This window comes from Pipistrellus kuhlii, unplaced genomic scaffold, assembly GCF_014108245.1.
Source record: "Pipistrellus kuhlii isolate mPipKuh1 unplaced genomic scaffold, mPipKuh1.p scaffold_m20_p_17, whole genome shotgun sequence".
In the NCBI taxonomy this organism is placed as follows: domain Eukaryota; kingdom Metazoa; phylum Chordata; class Mammalia; order Chiroptera; family Vespertilionidae; genus Pipistrellus; species Pipistrellus kuhlii.
The window spans coordinates 1,241,325-1,261,500 of NW_023425482.1; the positions used below are offsets into that span (position 1 = coordinate 1,241,325).

Sequence of the window (20,176 nt, forward strand, 5' to 3'; positions counted from 1 at the left end):
TGTTTGTTTTTCAACATTTTTTAAAATCCTCACCTGAGGGTATTTTTCCATTGCTTTTTAGAGAGAGTGGAAGAGAGAGAGAAATATCAATGTGAGAGAAACATCGATTAGTTGCCTCCTGCAGTCACCCTGGAGCCTGCAACCGAGATACATGCTCTTGATCAGAATTGAACCCGGAACCCTTCAGTCTTCAGGCTGACACTCTATCCACTGAGCCAAACTGGCTGGGGCTATATTAGCTCTTTTAATTCTCATAGCAACCCTCTTGTGACAGGTAACACATATGTAGAGGTATAACTAAAACATGTCACAAAATAGGCACTTGCAGACACCACAAAACCCTCTCTGGGATGTGTGAATAAAATTCCCTTGCCCAGGAGGATTCCTGTTATCTCCCCAAGGAGACATGAAGACTTGGAAATGAGAAGAATGGTTTAAGATTCCTCATCAGGCTCTGCGGTTGAAGGCTGTGTGTGAGTGATTGTGTAGGAGAGCAGGACGCAGGGGATACTTTCAGAGCCCCGCCTCCAGAGTTCACCCTGGAACCCAGCAGATAGAGGTCTAGAAGTACCAGCCATTCAGCACGCAGGAAAGCTCCAGGGTGGGCACAAGAGCTTCGCCGAGATTTGAAGATCCCTGGGCAGGGATTCAAGCAGTGTCCAAAGTTATGATTACTTACTGATTCCCCCACAGAGATGCAGGATGGCCGGGTAGGGAAGAGAACTTTATTGGGATGTTAGTGGCCAACACGTGGGAGGGTGAATTCCAGGGACCAAGCTGGTGGTCACCTTAAAGAACAATAAATTAATTTACAAAATAAATTAAGGTGAGGAGGTCCCAAGCAGAGAGGCAGCTGGGAATACCTGGGGATTTCTAAGGGATGGCATTAGTAATTGGAAAGGGGAAATAAGAATTTCCAGCCCTCTCACCAGGGTATGAAATTAACTTTTTCAAAACCCTTCCTCCAGTCTGGGGTTCTGGGATTCCAAGAAGAGAAAAGGTCTGGGTTCAGCCAAAGGGATGAAGGGGGCTGGTTCAGGGTCGTTCCTCCAGAAAGCGGTAAGTGGGGTTCTCATAGCCATGATGCTGCAGTTCCCGCAGCTGCTGCTCCTCCAGGGTCAGCATGGGGTCCACCTGCAGCAAGGCAGTAGAGGGAGAGTGGGGCATTGTGACCTGACCTGATCTTACAGCTCCTCCATGCCCAAGCTCTGGAACTCCTCCCCTACCACGTCTTTAAGTCTCTCACCTCCACCACTCCATGGCTGATAGCCCCGTAGGGTTTCTTCCTGCGCAAGAGCAGCAAGGAGAGGACGATCAGGGAGCCCCCACCTGCTCCCATGATCAGCAAACCGGACACGGCCTCTCGAGACACTCCTGTCCCAGCTGGTACCTGTAGGGAAGGAGATGGGCAGGGCTCATCTTTGAGGCTCACCAGAGGCCAGTGTAGCTTTGGAAGTCACAGCCTAGCCACTGGCCTCTGACCTTTCCCCATAGGTACCCAAAATTTCCCCCCTCTTACCAGCTCATCTCTCTGAATCTCCGATGAGTGGGAAGGAAAACCCCTTGGAACAGACACATTCACCTGGGGGAGCAGGAGGTGTTAGGGACCCAGGCAAATGGGCCCCGGCCTCCTGTTCCCCTAGTGCCAGAGTGGGCATCTCCCAGCCCCCCACTTCCCTAGATTCCTGAAGTCCATGTCCTCAGCTACCTCTTCCCTTAGTTAAGGAATCCAACCCCATGGCACCCTCCTCCTTCAGACCTTTGAGTCTAGGCCCCACCCCCAGGCCTCCCTCAGAACCCACAGGGCTAACTTACCTTCCGCTCATACTGTTCCAGGGGGGACAGCTTCTTTTTCCCAGGGGGTGCAGCATCTTGTTCTGTGGACCCTACCCCCCAGTTCTTAGTTCATTCCTAAGAGTCTAGAGTGGTGTTGTCCCTCCCCGCTGAGGAGAGGTCAGAGGGATACCGGACTCCACACAGGAGTTTGGGGTTCCCAGTATATGGACCCTTTCCATTTTGGGCTCAGAGACTTAGTGGGATTTGGTGGCAGGAGTCTACTCTGTGAGATACCTTTTGGAAGGGCCATGGGGATGTCTGTTGGCAGCCAGAGGACGCAAAGGGAACAGTGAAGAGAGGGAGGGCTTCATTGAAGAAAGAATGGAGAAATACCCTCCCAGGGTCCAAGGCAGGAGAATTAGGGATTCTACAGAGGCCTTCACAACCTTAGACATTCCTCCCCATTCTCTCCCACTTACTGTGGTAGCTGAGACACCCCTAGACTTGGGAAATTAGAAATTAGGTTGAAGACCTATTTCCCAAAGTCTGAGGTTATCTACAGTTGGGTTATCTCACCATCATTGGAATCCAGAGGCTGCAGCCCACCCTTGTCCTCACTGCTATTCCCGAGGACAGGGACTTCCAATTCACTGGGACTCAGGTGTTCCGAGTGGAGGAATTCCTCTGAGGGGAACACATAGAAAGGAGGTTGAGGTTGTGAGCATAGGGACATCACACACACACACACACACACACACACACACACACACCATACACAAAGTGATTGGGGGTTGTCACAAGTGTGATCTGGGAAAGAGGGGAGCTGGTAAGAGGCACCCCTGGCAGGATAGAGGCTGAAGGTGCAATGGGCTTAAAGAGCAGAAAAATTATGGTTCGATGTGGGACAAGCAAAGGAAGTCACAATAGATCTGGGGGTGTGTGATAAGTCATACTGGTATTCCCGCTCTTGTGTAGGCCCTTCCCCTTGTATCTGGACTGAGGTTGTAGTTTGTTTTAACCAAGAGAATGTGAGTCCATGTCTTAGATGACTTGGAAGCTTCCACTTTAATGTTTGGGAGCCTGAACCATCACGTAGAAAGTTCAGGCACCCTGTGTACAGACAACATGGAGGGTCTCTCTGGAGAAGAAAGGCTTTGAGCCTACATGGAGAAGAGAGGCCCAACTGTGCCAAAGTTCCAACTCCTAGCTGATCTGCTAGCTGAATGAAGCTACATGCTTGACTACTGACAAGAAGCACCCAGTAGAACCCAGACCAGATGGCAGAAACATGAATAAAGAAGAGGGTTAATTTAAGTTCTGGTGTTTTGTCACACAGGAAGAGATAACTAAAGTGTGTGTGGGGACAGAGGGGTGGGGGAAGTTGTCAAAGATTGGGGGTTAGGATCTGCCCTTAGAGATCTGGAATGGGAAGCAGGGATCATATGTACTCACGGATCTGGGGCCGCAGCTCCTGAGCCAGGTGGGGGTTCTGATCAAGCAGCCCCAGGCTCTGATTCATCCTTTCCTCAATTACTTGAAGGTGGGTCTGCACCTGTGGGGGAGTGATTATGAAGGATGAACTGGGAAATGTAGGCTAGAAATGGGGAAACTGAGGTAGGGTGAAGGAAGAGCAGTAGAATTAAAGGGAAAAAAAATAGTACATACAATATACAGAAGTAGTGTACAAGAACCAGGAATGGACCATAGGAAGAAGGAGTTGAAGGAGGAGAAGCAGAATACAAAGAAAATGAAAAGATGTAGAGAAGACAGGAAGTGAGAGGCTTGGAAAAAGGACTAAGGTGGAAGGGAAAGGAGTAGTTGAAAATGGGGCACAGGAGACACAGTAAGAATAGGAAACAATGAATATGGTATAGAAGATAGGAAATGGTGGCAAGTGGAGAGGCAGAAAGTAGGATCTGAAAAATAGAAAGTGAGGTTTGAGGGAGGTGCAGAAAAGGAAGTAGCATTGGAGTGTCATATAGAAATGATGTGGTTCAAGGGCAAGAATTGGAGCTCAGGAGCAGGAAGAGAACATCCAAGAAACAGAAATTAGAATCTGAAGGCACAGAACAGGGGTTCCAGGGAAAACAAGTAGGGTTAGGGAGAAAGAAGAATGAAAGGACAGGAACAGGGTTCAAGGCACAGGAAGGGGGTTCTGGGAAAGGAAGAAATCCAAGGGATAAGAATAGTGTCAAAGATTCAGGATCCAAGGGACCAGAAAATGTCCCAAGGCACAAAAGAGGGGTTCCAGAGATAGGAAGTGGTCCAAAGAGGGTCTGAGGGACAAGAAAAAGCCTGAGTATGGGGTCTCAGAGATAGCAGGGTATTAGAGAGCTAGAAGAATTTGGGCACCTGGAGGCTCATCTGCTGGGCCTTCTCGGGCTCCACGGCAGCCACGTGCTGGTAGTGTCGCAATGTGTGCCTTTGCTCCTTCTGCTCTGCACGCAGGTAGCGCCGCAGGGCCAGCAGGACACGCTCTGGCTGTGGAAGGGATGAAGGCTGCCTACGCCCACCCCAGCCCTTTCCATCCTCTGCCCTCTGCTCCCACAGCTCCCACACCTGAGGCGGATCTCCCTGCAGTGCTGCCAGGAAACCTTCCAAGGCAGCCCGGCGTTGGTCGTTGATTAGGGCGATGACTCGGGTGGCATGGGTCTCCACCAGGCGCTGTCGCTCACCAGACACCTGTTCCTCCAGGGTCTGCAGAATGGACTGAAAGTGCTATCAAAGGAGTGGACACAAGGTCAGCAGAGGTAATATGGGTGAAAGCCTAGGTCAGTGGCATTCTGGAAAGGCAGGGCTATAGGGTCAAGCAGTGTGGGTGCAGTAGATCTACCGGTAGGTCTGGGCAGAGTCAACCTGGAGTTGGGACTAGATCACAGGAAAGGGTGGGGATATAGGGAGCCAAACTGGAGGTATAAACTGTACTGGGAATGAACAATCTAGGAACAGAGTTTGCCTATGTTAAGGTCAAAGGGAGCAAGTATTTTTAATAAAGGTAGAGCTCTAGGCCTGGGTAGGTAAAATGAAAGACAGACTATGCCTAAATGAGACTAATGTGTGTAGGGAGCAAGAATCAGGGGATGGAGCCTGAGTGGGGACTATAGGAAGTATGTCTGTACCAAGGTGAAGTTGAAAGAGGTGGGATGAAGAACATGAGGCTGGGCCTACTGAGGAGGGACTGAGTAAAAATGAGATTAGAGGGGCAGAACCAAAGTCAGAGGGCCTGGTCTAATCGGGATAGGAATGCATCAAAGAGAGGTTGAGAAGGATCTAGTTGGACCTGCAGGGGGTCAGCATGGAAGAGGACTCCAGTGCCAGTCCTCAGAGATAAAAATCAGATTAAAATAGGGCAAAATGCGGCCAGAGAAGAACAATGTCAGGTCCAACATAGGCAAGAGGGGTGGAGCTAAATGTAGGGGTGGAGCAAAGAGAGGCTGATATAAGTAGGAAGGGGTGGAACTGGATGAGGCTGGTGGGACAAGGCATAAGCCAGGCTGAGACTGAATGTACCGCAGGTAGTGGACAGACATGAGTGAGTAGGACCCACTGGAAGTTGTCCTACCTCATTCAGGGCCTGTCTGTCAGCTTTAGGCAGATTCTTGGACTGGTTGTCCGCCATTGCCCATTCACGCATCACCTGAGAGCAGGGGAACTTCAGGATTCTAGAATCCACCCTGCTCCACCCAGTGAGTTCCCCAATCCTTCTTCAAAACTTCGGAGACTCCAGATAGATCCCTTAAGTCCCATTGGTTCTTGGGTTCCCAAGAGAAAAAACTCAGAAGAAATTTAAGGTGGAAGAATACCATCCACCAGAGAGTCCTTAGAATCTGTTGGCATCTCAATGGGATTCTATGGGTTAGGGATACCTGGTCATTTTAGGGGTGGCATTGAGGACTAGGAATTGACAGGGGCTTGGGAGTTTTTGGAAATAGTCCCAACTTGTTCCCAAGAAATTTCCTTATATTTATGGAGCTCTATGTTATGGGTGATTCTGGGACCCCCACTATCATTACCTCATTAATCTGGCGCATCCTTCGCTCCTCCAGGTCCATCTTGGCCCTCAGGAAACCCTCATGCTCACTGATTTCTCCAGGCATGCCAAAGTACACATCCACACCATCTGTGGGCCTCGGGGTGGAAGTCACTGCAATGTCAGGAATCAGATGGTCAGCCTGAACCCCATCTCCAGGTCGCCTTTTCTACTCAGAGAACTACATTTCCTAGAGTGCACTGGAAACCACCATATGTCCACTTTAGCCATAGCTTCTGCCTAGCATCATGGGAAATGTAGTTCAGACTAGGCAACAGTTCTGAAATGTTCTTGCAAAGCATAAGAATCCATTACACCATCCTCTGAGTCTAACCCAAAATAACCATGTGGGCTTACCAAATGGCTCCTCCCCTTCCAGGTACCTCCAACCATTCTTTTCATCCTTCACAGGAAAGTCCTGCCACCTCTACTTTATCCAAAACTGCTCTCATCCCTTTCATTCCTCCCAAGCAAACATCTCTCCTATAGGTCCCTCCCAAAGATGTTCCTACACCAAGACTCCCCAAATCATCCTCCCTCCAGGGTGGAGGAAACTAGGAATTCAGAAATGGCCTCACCTTTGCTGACCCTTGCAGGAGGATGGGAGCTTGAAGGTGGGACTCTTTGCTCCTCTTCTTCCTCTTCAGCCTGTGGGGGCTCCACAAAGTAATCGTCTACTGGCTGTAGGAAGGATTCCTCCTCTTTCTCATCCTCATTCCCTTCTATTTTGCTCCTCAGGGGCCAGGACCGGGTGGAGGGGTCGCTGAGGGAGCAGAAAACACAAGGCAATAAGAACCTGGGCCCAGGTCTCAGTCTTCCACCTCCTGCCTCAAGAAGCCTTGGGATGGGCAAGGAAGATTCTCTCTCACTCACCCAACTTCTGTCCTAGATGGGTCAGGGGTCACTGGAGGGGGACAGCACACATACTCCACACCTCGGAACCGATCCATGCCACAGGGCAAAAGCATGCCGGAGCCATGCAGGATGAAGCCCTGGGAGCTACAGGCCTGTAGGAAAAATGGGTCCAGATACCAGGATTGTGGGGTGGGAGAGGGTAAGTGAGGGGGGCCTGCATGCCTGAGTGTTGGAGGCTGATGGGGCTGGGAGCTTGAATTCCGGGTTCTGTCCTGATGGGAAGAGGGGACAGAGGCCCAGACTCCTGGGTGTTGCAGGAGGGGGGTGTTCTGGGTGTGAGGATGGATGTACCAGGGTCCTGACCTCCTGTGCTTCCTGATGCCTCAGGGTTGAACTCTCACACTGGTCCATGCGCTCCTGATGCAAGAACCGGCAGCCTTCAGGCACCAGCAGGGCCTCACTCACGAATTCACCCGCTGGGGAAGGGGGCACCAGAGTGAGATCCTCTCATAGCCACTAGCCTTACCCTCCTTAGAATCCAGGTTTATTATCCTCAGAGGTTTCTCTGCCCCCCTCAAGACTCAAGCATCTAGCTCTCTAATGTGAGCCTTGAGACCAAAGCCCAGGATCTCACCCCTCAGACTCCTACCTCCATTTCCCTCCCCCAGCTTATGACTCACGCAGGCATCGGAAAGGCACAACATGGTGGTGAGAGTGAGTACAGCGGCCGCCTTGGGCACCCCCGCACCAGCGCTCCATGGGGATGGCCTGTGTCTCCTGTTCCACACGTGCAATCTGCAGCTCCGGGTACATCTGTGGGCACCGGGTGGGGCAATCAACCCACTGTTAGAACCCAAGTAGTCATGCTTTTCTTCTGGCCATGTCCCTTTTCAAGACTCCAGTGTTCGTTCATAAGGCATTCTTCTCCTTAGGCCCTGCTTCTTCATAAAACCGGTCTTAGAGGTACCTGAGTCCCCTAAGTCCATTGGCCACGCCCCTAGTAACTTCCCCTTCCCCCTCCCTCTCTCCTCCCCCGTTGTCCTTAGGCCTCTCCCCTTTACCTGGCCAGTTCCTTTACAAAGGTCTCTCCATAAACCCATAAACCAATTCTTCTACGCCCTCCTCTCTTCTGGTCACCTTGCCGCCCTTCCCCAATCAGGTTCATCTCTCCATAGATTCCACCAACCCTTAAGTCTCGCCTCTTTCCCTGTTTGTCTTCTCAGTGTCTCTTTGTAATAGACCTTCCTTTTCATAGCCAGGCCTCCTAGCTTTCCACTCTTTAATTGGGATTCACTAAAGAGTGGAAAGCTAGAAGATGGGAGATTTCCTATCTTCTAGGTCCCTAAGGACTTTTTGTCAGACTACCTTCTCCTTTGGCCACGCCTTCCTATGTACCTACTCTTTAAGGAGCCCACCACTCACTGGGTCACCTTCCTTAGCCGGTCTTTGCACGGTTCTCCTCTTTCCTGACGTAGTTTCTTTCTTTTTTCTTTCTTTCTTTTCTTTTTTGTTTTGTGACCTTTTCTCAAAAATAGGTTCCGCCCTATCCTAACTTCACCTCTGGCCACGCCCCCTGGCTTCCTGGCCTTAGATCCAAGGTCTCCTGGCCTTAGGACCATGGTTGGCAAACTGCGGCTCAAGAGCCACATGCAGCTCTTTGGCCCCTTGAGTGTCGCTCTTCCACAAAATACCATGGCCTAGGCGAGTCTATTTTGAAGAAGTGGCGTTAGAAGTTTAGGTTTAAAAATTTTAACTCTCAAAAGAAATTTCAATCATTGTACTTGGTGATATTTGGCTCTGTTGACTAATGAGCTTGCCAACCACTGCCTTAGGAGTCTGGCTGGAAACAAACAACAACAAAGGGCCAGTCTGGCTAGACTCCGCCCACCCTGCCTCCCCCAGGCCACGCCCACCTGTCTGCAGTACTCCAGCGCGCGCTGCGGGTCGCGGAGGCAGCGCCGGGAGAGCTGTGCGTCCGGTTCCCAGCGGCCAGTGCGCAGGTCCCGATGCAGGGTTGGGCGCCCGCATAGTCCAGCCACCTGAGCCGACCCCGGGGCCTGGGTATGTGGGCGAAGGGGTCAGTGGGGACGGTCCCTTAGTCCTTTGCTTTCTAGGACTCAGATGTTTAGATCCCAGACCCGCCCCTACACCAAGCACCAAGCACCGCCTCGGTAGAGGTACCGTTTCCCGGGATACAGTTACTACTGGGCGGGGCATCCCAGCTCTCCTGTTGCTATGGAGACGCGGGTCCCCCAGGATTCTCAGGGCTTGGCGGTGGCCGAGGCAAACTCTCGCCCACCCCGGCGCAGCGGTACTAGAGGCGGAAGGGGTTAAACCTGAATCCCTGGGGAGGAGGTCAGAACCCCGACGTTCTGGCCCCTCCTCCCTCTATCCCCAGCTCAGGCTCCCATTCTTGGGTACAAAGATGACAGACAGGGCCTGGCTTCAGGCCTGCAGGCCTGGACACCGACCCCTGAGGGCTAGAGAGCTACCTCCTGGGTCCTGGGAGGCTGTGGAGCCCTCATATGGGCCCAGAGGATGGAAAGGGACCCAGATTCTTGGATCTAAGGGTCTTGTTGCTTGGTGGGTCATATGTTCAGGTGGGTAGGGACTGGGCTGAATCATTTAGGTCGACAGGATCTGAGAGGCTGGATTTCTGGGACCAGACGCTCTGGAAAAGTCAGTTCCAATGCTGGGGGTGGGTGGGTGGGAGGTGGCCGGGACGACACAAGATGAGGAGCTGGGGCCTGGTGCCATTAGGGGACCCGGGGGCGGCCACCTGGCTGGAAAGACGGCACTTTCCGCCCCGGACACGTCCGAGCTGGGTCGAGGTCGGGTCCCGCCCCTTCCCCCACCCCCCAGTCCTCACCTCCGCCGCGCCGGGGCTCCCACCGGCCAGGCTCCCGACGGCGAGCTGCGCGCGCAGAAGCAGCAGCAATAGTGGCAGCAGCAGCGGCAGTGGTGGCGGGGCCCGGCGGCAGCCCAGACCGCGAACGGTGGGGCTTATGTGCCCCATGTCTGGGCTCTCACGCCCTCACGTCCCCAGCACTCCCGCCCAGCCCGGCCCCAGCGGTGACAGGAGCTCCCAGCTCCACGGCCACCTCCTCCCGCCGCCCCTCGGCTGCGCCGGCTCCTCCAGCCCCGCCCCGCGCCGCCCCGCCTCCCTACCAGGACAATAGCATGCCCGCCCGGCGCTGGCGGGAGCAGCTCCGAAAGCCACGTGGGAGCCTGCGTCAAGCCCCCACTCCCTTAAGATTCCAGATGTTCCACCCCATGCCAGGATCCAGCCGGAGGTCTGGGTCATGGACTCTGGGGTTATGGATTTAGTGTCCTTCTTCGGACTCAAAATCAGCTTCCAGGAATTATCAGCTTTGAAGACAATACACATCTCCTCACCCTCCTACCGCCCCCAACCAAATTTCTTTTCTTGAGTTGCCAGGAATGTAGTCCTCCAAAATTTCCCCAATCAAGAGCACAGCAGCCCTTTCCCCCTAAGACCCAAGAGTCCCAGACCTTCTGCTCTGCTTCTCAAGGGTCCCAGGTGTCTGGAACTTGAACTCCTTGCTCAAGGATCCATGTCACAAGGTTCCCAGGCCCCTTTTTAAAATATGATACAAGTCAGGTACTCAGCACCGCAGGGCCAGGGAATTTCTGTTTCTTCACCTCTAGCCGCTCCCTCCCAGCCTCCCCTTCAGGGTTTACTGTGTTGTCTCCTGCAATGACATGTAGAATCCTGTCTTTTCCAAGCCCAGTGGAGTAGCCATGTCATGAGTGTGCATCTGTGCATGTATGTTTGTGTAGATGTATATTAAAAGTGCCCAAAGCATTAAGCGGGTATCAAGGGGCTTGGGTGTGGGTCCTGGATTGCTCCTAGAGTCACTTCAGAGCCTAGGGTAGAGGAAGGGCCTTAATGCCAAGAGAATCCTGAAGACAAATTTTAATTTTTAAAATTACACATATATCTCTCATCCCCAGATTCCACCCCCACCCCCTCCAGTGACAATCTCACCCTGTCCTCACTCCTTGGACCCAATTCTTTCAGGCCTTTAAGGAAGGTGGAAAGGACCAAGATGGTGGCTATCTTGGGTTCCCAAGGAGTGAACTGCCATCTTGGCTTCACTTCCATTAGCCAAGCAAAGTGTGCCTCAGGGAGAGCCAGGACAGGGCCTAGTGGGCCTCTATCTTTATACTGTGTTTCCCCGAAAATAAGACATCCTCTGAAAATAAGACCTACTTACAGGTTTCCTTCTGAGTGAAATATAAGGCATCCCCCTGAAAATAAGGCCCCCCCCTAGGCTCTGTCTCAGAAACTTTGTGAAACCTAAACTGCAAGAAGTTGTGACTTGGGTGAAAAATTCATGGGAGAAAATCACTGACAGTTGCATTGCAAATGTACTGCGAGCAGGCTACCTTGACAAGAATTGCTCATTTAAAAGACAGTGTTATTGCTAAACATGAGAGATTTAGTCCACTGATTCTGAAAGAAATGGAGTCACAAGAAATTCACCAGGAAATTCAGGAATTGGATTGTTATTATGATGTTCCAGAAGATGATGACATGATTGTCATTGAATAAATGAATAAATTCTTGATACTGTAGGATTCACAGTTTGTTTGGTTTGTGTTGACAACTACCGTACTACCGTACCATATACAGGTAATAAATTTCCTTTATTTTCATTTAACAATAAATGTGTACTTTATACTTCTTCATGGAAAAATAAGACATCCCCTGAAAATAAGACCTAGCGCATCTTTGGGAGCAAAAATTAATATAAGACACTGTCTTATTTTCGGGGAAACAGGGTATATATTTATCTTTATTGATTTCAGAAAGGAAGAAAGAGGAAGGGAAAAGAGATGACAAGAGAGAATCATTGATTGGCTGCCTCCTGCATATCACCTACTGGAAATCAAGCCTACAACCCAGGCATGTGCCCTTCACTGAAATTGAACCTGGGACCCTTTAGACTGCAGATTGACACTATCCACTGAGCCAAACCAGCTAGGGCTCTATCTTAATCTTCCCTATGTTATTTTTCTTCTCAGTGCAAGTGGTCATCTTGAAATATCTTCTTTCAGTGTCTGAAAACAACTTCTACATCTGCCTCTAATTCCCATCACTCCCTGTCTCTAGTCCTCTGTGAAGGGACCATTTGACATCTTGAATCTCTTGTATACAGGGGAATAGGTGGACATAGTGGCCATCTTGCTCCCACTTAGTGCATTCCTTTTAGCTGAGCAAACTGTCCATCAATAATCCAGGCAATAGTAATGATCTATCACTCTCCTCAATGTTTAGTTTTGGAGAAGTAGGTTCACTAACGTGTTCTGGTTCTTTAGAAATCAGGACAATCTGTATGGCAAGTTGAAGATCCCAGCATTTTTGAGTTGGAGAGATGCTACACATGTGTTTGGAGACGACAGTGGCTAGGTGTGGGGAAGGAAGCATATGGGAACGGGGGAGTCCTAGGGGCCCTATCTGGGGGCCCAAAGGATGTGGGTTTGATGTAGCTGGTAAAAGCTCGAGAATGGGGTGTGGTGAGATAACCTGCCTGGGCTCTAGATAGTTTGCAGGGGCGAGGCATGCCTAGGTGTGAGTTGAAGTCATAGAAAGGAGGGGTACCCAGAGGTCCAAGGGGAGAAGAGGGTGGCAGGAAGAGGCCATCTCCAGGGGTTTTGCCAATGCTCAGGCTCACACTGACTCCTTGAACCTTGTAGTAACCATTGGTTGGGTCCTGAGGAGACAAATGAGATTTGTGAGTATGTGAATGTATAGGGGGGTGAGGACCACTGATGGAGATTGAGTCAGAGCTAGTGAGAGGCAAAAGATAAAAATAGGAGCAGGCAGAGACAGAAAGACAGACATATAGACTGGTGGGAAGACCAAATAAGACAAACACAGTGACAAGAAAGAAAGGAACAGAAAGATATGGGCAGAGACAGAAGGATATAGTCCTGCTGAAGGATGATGGTATGGAAGAAGGTACAGAGGGAGCAAGAGAGAGAATGAGACCAAGATATTTATTCACACATCTGTCCATCAGCCCCATGGCTTTGATTTTGTGTCATGCCCTGTGCAGCTGCTGGATAGACCTGGCCCTGTCCTCATGGAGATACTAGGCCAAAGGAGAAGTGACAGATGACCAGACAGAGCCCAAAGGAGTCAGCACTGTACTGGGGGAAGTAAGGCAGAGTGGCTGGGACTGTGATTATGGAACTTTATGGAGGAGCACAGGTAAGATGATTAAGGTTGTGATGGGGGAACCTTAAGCACAGAGATCAGGAGAAGCCAAGATCAGAGTGGTCCTGGTTGTGAGCATTGAAACATGGACAGAATGACCAGAGGAGGGAGGGAGGGAGGGAGGGAGGAAGGAAGCATGGGTTTTCTAGAACCAGAAATGTATGAATTGAGACTAGAGGAATTGGAGGAGAGAATTAGGTAGGTATGGGAAGGAAGTTATGAGGGGTTTAGGCCAAAAGAATAGCAGAATAGCATGTGCTAGGTACAGAGGAGAAAGAAAAGGGAACCTAAAGGTGGAGCAAGTCTGGGGAGATGTGAGGCAAGTGTGGGACCTGGAAAGTGAAAGGGGCCTAGGGAGGCAACCAAGGTGAGGCAACCAGGAGGCCCGAAACATGAGTATGATAGGGAAAGCACAGACAGAGTGAACCTTGACCTGGGGCTAAAGATGGAGTGCAAGGCTAGGACACATATGTGGGCAGAGACAGCAGATATGCAAACTAGAGTGTGAAGGTGGGTGAGACAGACCAGGAGGCATGAAAAGGAGGACAGGGGGCTAGATCCCTGCGCTGTGGGCAACAGAATAATAAAGGAAGGGACAGAAGTAGTGAAAGAGTTGGAGACACAGAGAAGGGAGTCCTTTCCCTTCCAACACTCACCTTAGTCTCCAGAGCTCCCTCTTCATCCAGAACCAGGTCACTGCTGTCCATGTGCATGATGGAGCCCTGGAGTAGGATGCTTAGTGAGAAGGAGTGGCCATAGGATCCTCCTATCCCAGCTGGGGTCTAGGCTCAGGAAAACAAAGGGCCCTGGGGAAATATTGGATCTAGGGAATAACTTGGTCAGGGGCATATTTGAATCTGAGGGACATTTGGGTCTGGGGTCAATGTTGGGACTAGGGCCCAATTTGAGTTTAGGGGCCCAGTTAACACTAGGTCACAATTTGGGTCTAGAGGTACAATTTGATCTGGGGTCCCTGGCTTCCTACCTGGTTCTCACTGCTGCCTGTCTCCTCTTCCTCAGGGCCCCGCAAACTGGAACCATGGCTGCTTCCTGGTATGTGAACCTGGTTCTTTTGCTTGGAGAAAGAGGCTGAGGCCAAGAACAGTGGGTGAGGGTGGGAGGACGGAGGCAGAGCTAAGCAATGGGGTAGGGTCACAGTTTGTGGAGACCAATGAGCAGGAACGTAGAGGACTTGGAGGATTAGGATACGAGGTTAGGAACCACTGAGAGTCCTGGTCTGGGAGGACAAGTAGTATTGACCTTGAGGAAGTGGAGTTAAGGCTTCAGGAAGGCACCAGGGCCTGAAGGTGAGCCAATGTCCACCAGGGGATAGAGAGGCAGCACTGGGCCAGGTCCCAAGGCCAGGCTTTTAGGATTCTGTATTTGAGGGCCTGTCAGTGAGCAGGGCAAGTGTGGGGGATTTTTTTTGGGAGGGGGAAGGAGGGTATTGGAGTAGAGCTCAGGTACTAACCCTTGCCTTGGCACCAGCAGCAGAGGGCCACCCCAGTGATGACTATAATGAGAGAGGTGGCCAAAGAGGCCACCCCAGCCACAACTCGTATAGTAGGCAGCACTTCTGCAAGGAGAAGAGGAATGGTCTGAGGAGGAACTGGGGAACAGCATCAGGGCTTGGGTTGGGGTCTCTGGGTTCAAAAGTTGCCAAATTTAGAGATACCCAAGGTTCATAATACCCGGGGGTTAAGGGCTTATGAAATTGGGGTTTCATAAGTAAACTCTCTGGCTTTAGGGAGTCTTAGAATTTGAGAAATTTAACTTTGGAGAGTCCCATTTTGGGGGCACCAGAATGTGAGGGGTGTCTCTGTTTAGGATTCTGTATTTGATGTAATTTATTTTGGGGGTGTCTCAGGAGTCAATGGACTTATAGTTTTGAGGCTCTCAAGGTTTAGGGGGTCTTTGCATTTGGAGGCCCTCAGTTTGTGGATTGTAGACTTTGGGGGTTGGGGCCCTCAGATTTGTGGGTCTTCAAGCTTCAGGTCTCACCTCTTCGGCCCAGGCTGATCCAGGTGTCTCCCTCGCCCAGCCGGTTACGAGCACTGCAGTTGAAGCCGCGGCTAAAGTCAGACTCCTGGGTTCCCGAAATGTGTAGCACGGAGATCAGGCCTGGACCCTGTCCAATTCGGCCCTCAGGGGCTGGGAAAGTCTCCACCAGGAACCGACCCCTGGAACCCTTCTCCAGGAAGCCCTCATCCCAAGACCAGACCTTGGGGCACAAAAGGAGATCAGAGGAGACTGGGAAGGAGGGAGGGAAACAGCCAGGGTGTTGGGAGAATCAGAGGTAGTCATGCAGTTCAGGGAGTTTGGCTGGGAATTCAGGGATCATAGCTGGGTGGGTCATGAAGGCAAGGACATTTCCTTACCACGGCTTCTGGGGCGGGGGAGGCGAAGACTAGACACTGGAGGCGGGCGGGACCCCTCAGAAAGGCAGTCGATGAATGCAGGGCGGTCACTACTGGGGGAGCTTGTTTGGAGATTGTGGTTCAATCAGAGTAGAGGCCCCGCCCTCCCAACCAAAGCCTGTTTCCATAAGGCCGGGCCTAACTCCTCACTAACCCCAACCAACCAGGCCACAAACCCCAAACCTCTCGGAGACTCGCCTTCGCTGCCTCCCACTGGTACCCCCAGGCCCCGCTTCTAGAAAGCTTTATAGCTCTGCCCATCCCAGGCCTTTAAGAAGTCCCGTTTTCTCACCGTTCACAGTCAACCTAACCTCTGCAGCGCCGCCTCCTAGGCCAGAGGGCCCCGTCTCAGCCCTGCACACATAGTCGCCTGCATCCTCTGGCCCGACCGAGGGAAGGCGCAGCGTGGGCCCGTAGCCCAGCACCTGGGATACGAAGGGGCGTCAGGGGCAGAACCTTGGGAGGAAGCTCCGTCCGCTGCCTGCCACCAGTACTAGCCAGACACGGGCCTTACCTGTGCACCCCCGTGGCGTGTCCAAGTTACCCGTGGGAGCGGGTTCCCGTGCCAGGCACAGCTAAAGGAAGCTTCTTCCCCCTGGTCTACAGACATAGGCTCTGGCTTTGCCTGTAGAATCGGTCCGACTAGAGGAAAGATAGGGTCACATGACCGGGAGGGCTGCACCTTCTGACCTGGAGTCAGCCACTCAGATCTGGCAACCTCACCAGCCCTGCGTGGTTCAGTAGTTGAGTGTAGATCTATGGACTAGAGGTCACAGTTCGATTCCTGGTTAGAGCACATGCCTGGTTTGCGGGGCTCAATCCCACTGGGAGGTGTGCAGGAGGTAATCAATTTATGATTCTCTTTTGTTATTAATGGTCCTTTCTTTCTCTCTTCCCCTCTCCCTTCCTCTTTTAAATAAAATAAAATATATTTAAAGAAAAAAGAATTCTTATTTTTAAAAAGAGAGAGAGAGAAAGAAATGGCAACCTCAAGGGCCCAAGTCTAGGCCCCTGGCCCATAACTCTGCTTACTTGACCTGCCCCTGCTCCAATTTGGCATTCACCCAGCACAGTCAAACTCTGCCTACATTTTATGCCCCTCCTCGTTCCTCAGCCCATTGCAACCATGCCCCACTCAGTCCACCCCCCGCCCCACCTGCCCATTTCAGCAGGTCCCACTTTGCCCACATAATGGTCCTGCCCTGGCTCACACTGTACATCCAGTGCGGTGCTGCAGTTGGCACTACCCACAGCGTTGCTGACTTCGCAGGACACTGGCGCAGTTAGGAATGAGGTGTCGGCCACCACCTCCAACATTGGTCCTCGGGCCCCGGGCACTGGGGAGCCCCCTTTTGCCCACCTGTGGATGTGGTGGGATTGTTAGTATTGTCTCTGCTCCCCAGGTACACCTACTCATGTCCCAGCTCCAACCCTTCCCAAGCTAGTGCTTTGGGCTTGGAAGAGGTGATCATCCTCACCGATAGCCTGTAACAGGAGGCTGGGCCCTGGCCTGGCATAGGAAAGTGACCTTCTCTCCCTCCTGCACAGTCTGTGGTTCTGCAGACAGAGTCACCACTGGAGAGTCTGTGGAGGTGGGCCAATAATCAGGAATGGTCAAGGACCTCCACGGATGACCTAGGAGTCCAACTCCCAGCCCCTCCACCCCAGGTGTGGATCTCCAGTTCCCTCTTTCCTTTGAGTAGGAGTCCAGTTCTGTATTCCCTCAGAAACCACAGATCCACAGCTCCCTCCTTCCTCATATCCTGGAGTCCAGGTCCCAGGCCCCCATTTCACCAAGGACTTCAGGCTCATGGACCAGCATCCAACTGCACTTACACTGCAGGCTCAGTGTGATAGCTGTGTCCTTTCCTGCAGGCAAGGCCTGGCTTCGGGCCCGGCAGACCAAGGTGGCTCCATCATCATGGCTGGAAGGGGTAAAGGATAAGATGCTCTCCACGGACTCAATGGTCCCTTTCTTCAGCAGGGTCTGGAGGTTATGAATAATAATAATGATTTCATCTACCCCTAATACAGTGCTTACTATGTGTCAGGCTCTCTTCTAAGCACTTAGAAGTATTGCTTTATTTAATCCTCACAATTACTTTATGAGGTACATACTACTATTATCCTCATTGGACAGAGAAGAAAGCTGAGGGACATAAGAGGTTAAGTTATTTACCAAGACCAATCAACTAAGGAGTGACTGAGCCAGGTAATCCAGACCTAGAGTCCTCACCCTTAATCATACACCAAAGGTCCCAACCCTTTAACCCCTGCCATCCCATGCCCTTTTCTTCTCTAGATGAGCCTGTGGTCTTAGTGAATCTCCACATTTGCCTGAATAAATAAGGGCTGGCACAGGGACTTGCATCTGACCTGATAGGAAGTAGCCCCATCCAGCTGGACCTCATCACGAAACCACAGCAGCTCAGGGGTGGGACGGGCGTCCCCACGGCTCCGACAGGTCAGATTTGCAGGAACCCCAGCAACCAGAGACACAGAGGGGCTGCCCAGCACCTGAGGGGCTTCTGGGGGTACTGTGGATGGATCAGGGGTCAGAGCTGGATTCTGGGCCCAGAGATCCAGATCTTCCCAGCTCTATTTGACCACTCCTCAGTGCTCCCTGGACTCTGATACTACAAGCTAGGACTGGCTATCCCTCTGGGCACCCCTGGGAAGGTGGGCTGGAACCTCACCCAGCACATGCAACTGAGCTGGTCGAGAGCGGAGGCCTGCCTGTGTAGCTTGACACTCATATGATGCTTGATCCTCTAGTTCCACAGGCCTAATGTGGAGGTCGTGCTGGCCTCTGGCTGCATCCCCTGATATCCAGTACCTGGACCACCCTGGAATCAAGAAAGAGGCAGTCACACCACTGCTCTGAGTTCCTGTCCCAATCCCAAAAGTGGGTGCTGAGCTGAGAGACACTAACCCTCTCCCAATCCAGAGTCACTTCAAACTTGGGGGGTGATAAATTCAGAGAGAAAAAAGCCACAAAACAATTGCCATAAAAGTCAGATTAGATGCTATCTCTGGGGTAAAGAGGAGGGAGTTATGATAGGGGAAAGGAATAAGAAGGACTTCTGGGCCTGAGTAATGGTTACATGGGCATCTATTTTATAGTTACTTGGCAAATCTTCCACTTATGTTTTATACACTTTTCTGTTTTTAAGTAATATTTTACAATAAAAATAAAAATCTTCAAACCCCATGGATCTTCCCCAAAGTATAAACTAAAAATTCAAGACAGCCCTGGCTGACATGGTTAGTGTTGAACCAAAAGGTCACAGGTTCAACTCCTGGTCAAGGGCATGTACCCTGGTTGTAGGTTTGATCCCCCACCCAAGCAGGGAGCAACTCCAGAGACAACCAATTGTTGTTTTTCTCTCTCTCTCAGTCCCTGTCTCCCTTCCACTCGAAAAATCAATGAAAAAGTATCCTCTGGTGAGGATCAACAACAAAAATTTTTAGGACACCCAAATGTTTACCTGAACCCATTAATTTTCCAAACTTAAAAATGTCAGAATAGATACTTCAGTTACAGCCTCCACCCAGCATCTCCTGGAGCTGATGCCAGCCCCCCCCCCCCCCCCCCCACCCCACCCCCAGTACTGAGAACAGCCTCACCTGGCAGGTCCCTCTCACCCCCTAGAGCCAGCCCATCCTTAGTCCACTGGACCACTCCCGAGTATGTGCCCAGGGCACAGGGCAGCCGGGCCTCGTCCCCTAGCAGGACCATCAGGTCCTTGGGCTGTTGCAGAAAGTGGGGTGACAGGCCTAGGAGAATGAAGAAGGGAGCAGAGCTGAGTAAAGCAAATTCAAGAGTTCTCTCATTCAGAACCTAGGACTTCAGTCCCCAAACCCCTCTTCCCGCAGACCCAGAAGCCCAGGCTCCCAGACTTCTGCTCCCTCAGATCCAGGAGTCCCGGCCCTCAGCCCCATTCACCCTAGTAAAAGCGGGGGCTGGCAAACAACCCCCATATTTACCACCTTCCCCGCCCTTGGAGGTACCTGCATGCCCTCTGAGGCAGAATAAGAGGACGAGGAGGGCGGGGACCAGCATACTGAGTGTGTGTCCCCAAGATGCAGCAGACTTCCTGCCAACTGCTTCCCGGACCGCACACCTCCCACCACTCAGGCGCGGAGCCTTCTTCGAGCCCGACTCTTTATTCACCCCAGGCGAGGCGTACCCTTGTCCCTGGCCTGGAGTGTCCCAAATCTGCTCAGCCGCTGGCTCCGGCTCCGATGCTCTGAAAGACAGGCGGATTCCGCTCGCTGCCTCTCTGAGACCCTGGGGCTGATCTCACTCGCCAGGGCACCGGCACGCCCCGCCCCCTTTCCATTAAGAAACTCCGCGACCGAAGCCGGTGAACAGGGCTTTCCTCTTGGGCGGGCGCCCCACCCCTATTGGGTTCTGGGAGCCGGAAAACCTGGACCGAGGGAGGGGTGTCGGCCAGGTTGGACACCTGCACCTGCCGGGGTTGCAGGGCCGCGGGGGTGAGGAGAAGTGAGGGAGGAGTGGAAGAAAGTTGCTCAGCCCAGGTCCTGGAGGGACCGCGCTGAGTGGAAATCGAGCTATAAATGGGAACCCCTGGGGCCTCGCTAGTTTCTGCGCCCTGGGGAGGCGGGGCTGGGGCTCCTCTGAGCCTACAGGTCAGAAAGAGGGCTCCAGCGTGGCTGGGGAGGAGGGGGACAGCTGGGACCCCCTAGAAGAGGGGGCTTCTGCTCTCCCCGCCTCAAACCCCCTATTCAAAATAACCCTTTGCCTGCCTAGTGACTGCCACAAACCATAGCACATCTTAAGATCTAGGAATCCAGGCTCACAACCCCTCCTTTCCCAAGACCCTGCAGTCC

At 52.0% G+C, this 20,176-nt stretch overlaps 2 protein-coding genes across 6 annotated transcripts; both read right to left on the bottom strand.

Moving 5' to 3' along the window:
- Window positions 1–705: 705 nt before the first annotated feature.
- Window positions 706–9,786, bottom strand: APLP1 (amyloid beta precursor like protein 1). 2 transcript variants are annotated; one of them, XM_036440581.2, is made up of 16 exons: window positions 9,531–9,785; window positions 8,575–8,718; window positions 7,342–7,474; window positions 7,025–7,137; window positions 6,680–6,813; window positions 6,385–6,569; window positions 5,790–5,920; window positions 5,339–5,413; window positions 4,336–4,494; window positions 4,129–4,257; window positions 3,229–3,328; window positions 2,353–2,460; window positions 1,816–1,886; window positions 1,520–1,582; window positions 1,247–1,390; window positions 706–1,134 (listed from the first exon to the last, which is right to left on the bottom strand). In XM_036440581.2, the coding sequence occupies exons 1-16, from the start codon at window positions 9,675–9,677 to the stop codon at window positions 1,036–1,038; spliced, it is 1,935 nt and encodes a 644-aa protein (XP_036296474.1). In that variant the 5' UTR covers window positions 9,678–9,785; the 3' UTR covers window positions 706–1,035. The 2 variants fall into 2 exon arrangements, with proteins under 2 accessions (XP_036296474.1, XP_036296477.1); XM_036440584.2 differs by lacking the exons at window positions 4,129–4,257; window positions 4,336–4,494 and having other exon boundaries at window positions 9,531–9,786.
- A 1,795-nt stretch (window positions 9,787–11,581) lies between these two features.
- KIRREL2 (kirre like nephrin family adhesion molecule 2) lies at window positions 11,582–19,893 on the bottom strand. Of its 4 annotated transcripts, XM_036441095.2 has the most exons (16): window positions 19,334–19,893; window positions 18,950–19,099; window positions 18,019–18,168; window positions 17,699–17,859; window positions 17,159–17,309; window positions 16,801–16,906; window positions 16,534–16,682; window positions 15,837–15,964; window positions 15,615–15,747; window positions 15,284–15,384; window positions 14,907–15,126; window positions 14,377–14,481; window positions 13,891–13,994; window positions 13,562–13,627; window positions 12,361–12,399; window positions 11,582–12,091 (listed from the first exon to the last, which is right to left on the bottom strand). In XM_036441095.2, exons 1-16 carry the CDS (start codon window positions 19,383–19,385, stop codon window positions 12,008–12,010), a joined length of 1,899 nt encoding a protein of 632 aa, XP_036296988.1. In that variant the 5' UTR covers window positions 19,386–19,893; the 3' UTR covers window positions 11,582–12,007. The 4 variants fall into 4 exon arrangements, with proteins under 4 accessions (XP_036296988.1, XP_036296987.1, XP_036296986.1 ...); XM_036441094.2 differs by having other exon boundaries at window positions 11,582–12,399; window positions 13,891–13,955; window positions 19,334–19,889; XM_036441093.2 differs by having other exon boundaries at window positions 11,582–12,399; window positions 19,334–19,887.
- Between the last annotated feature and the right edge of the window lie 283 nt (window positions 19,894–20,176).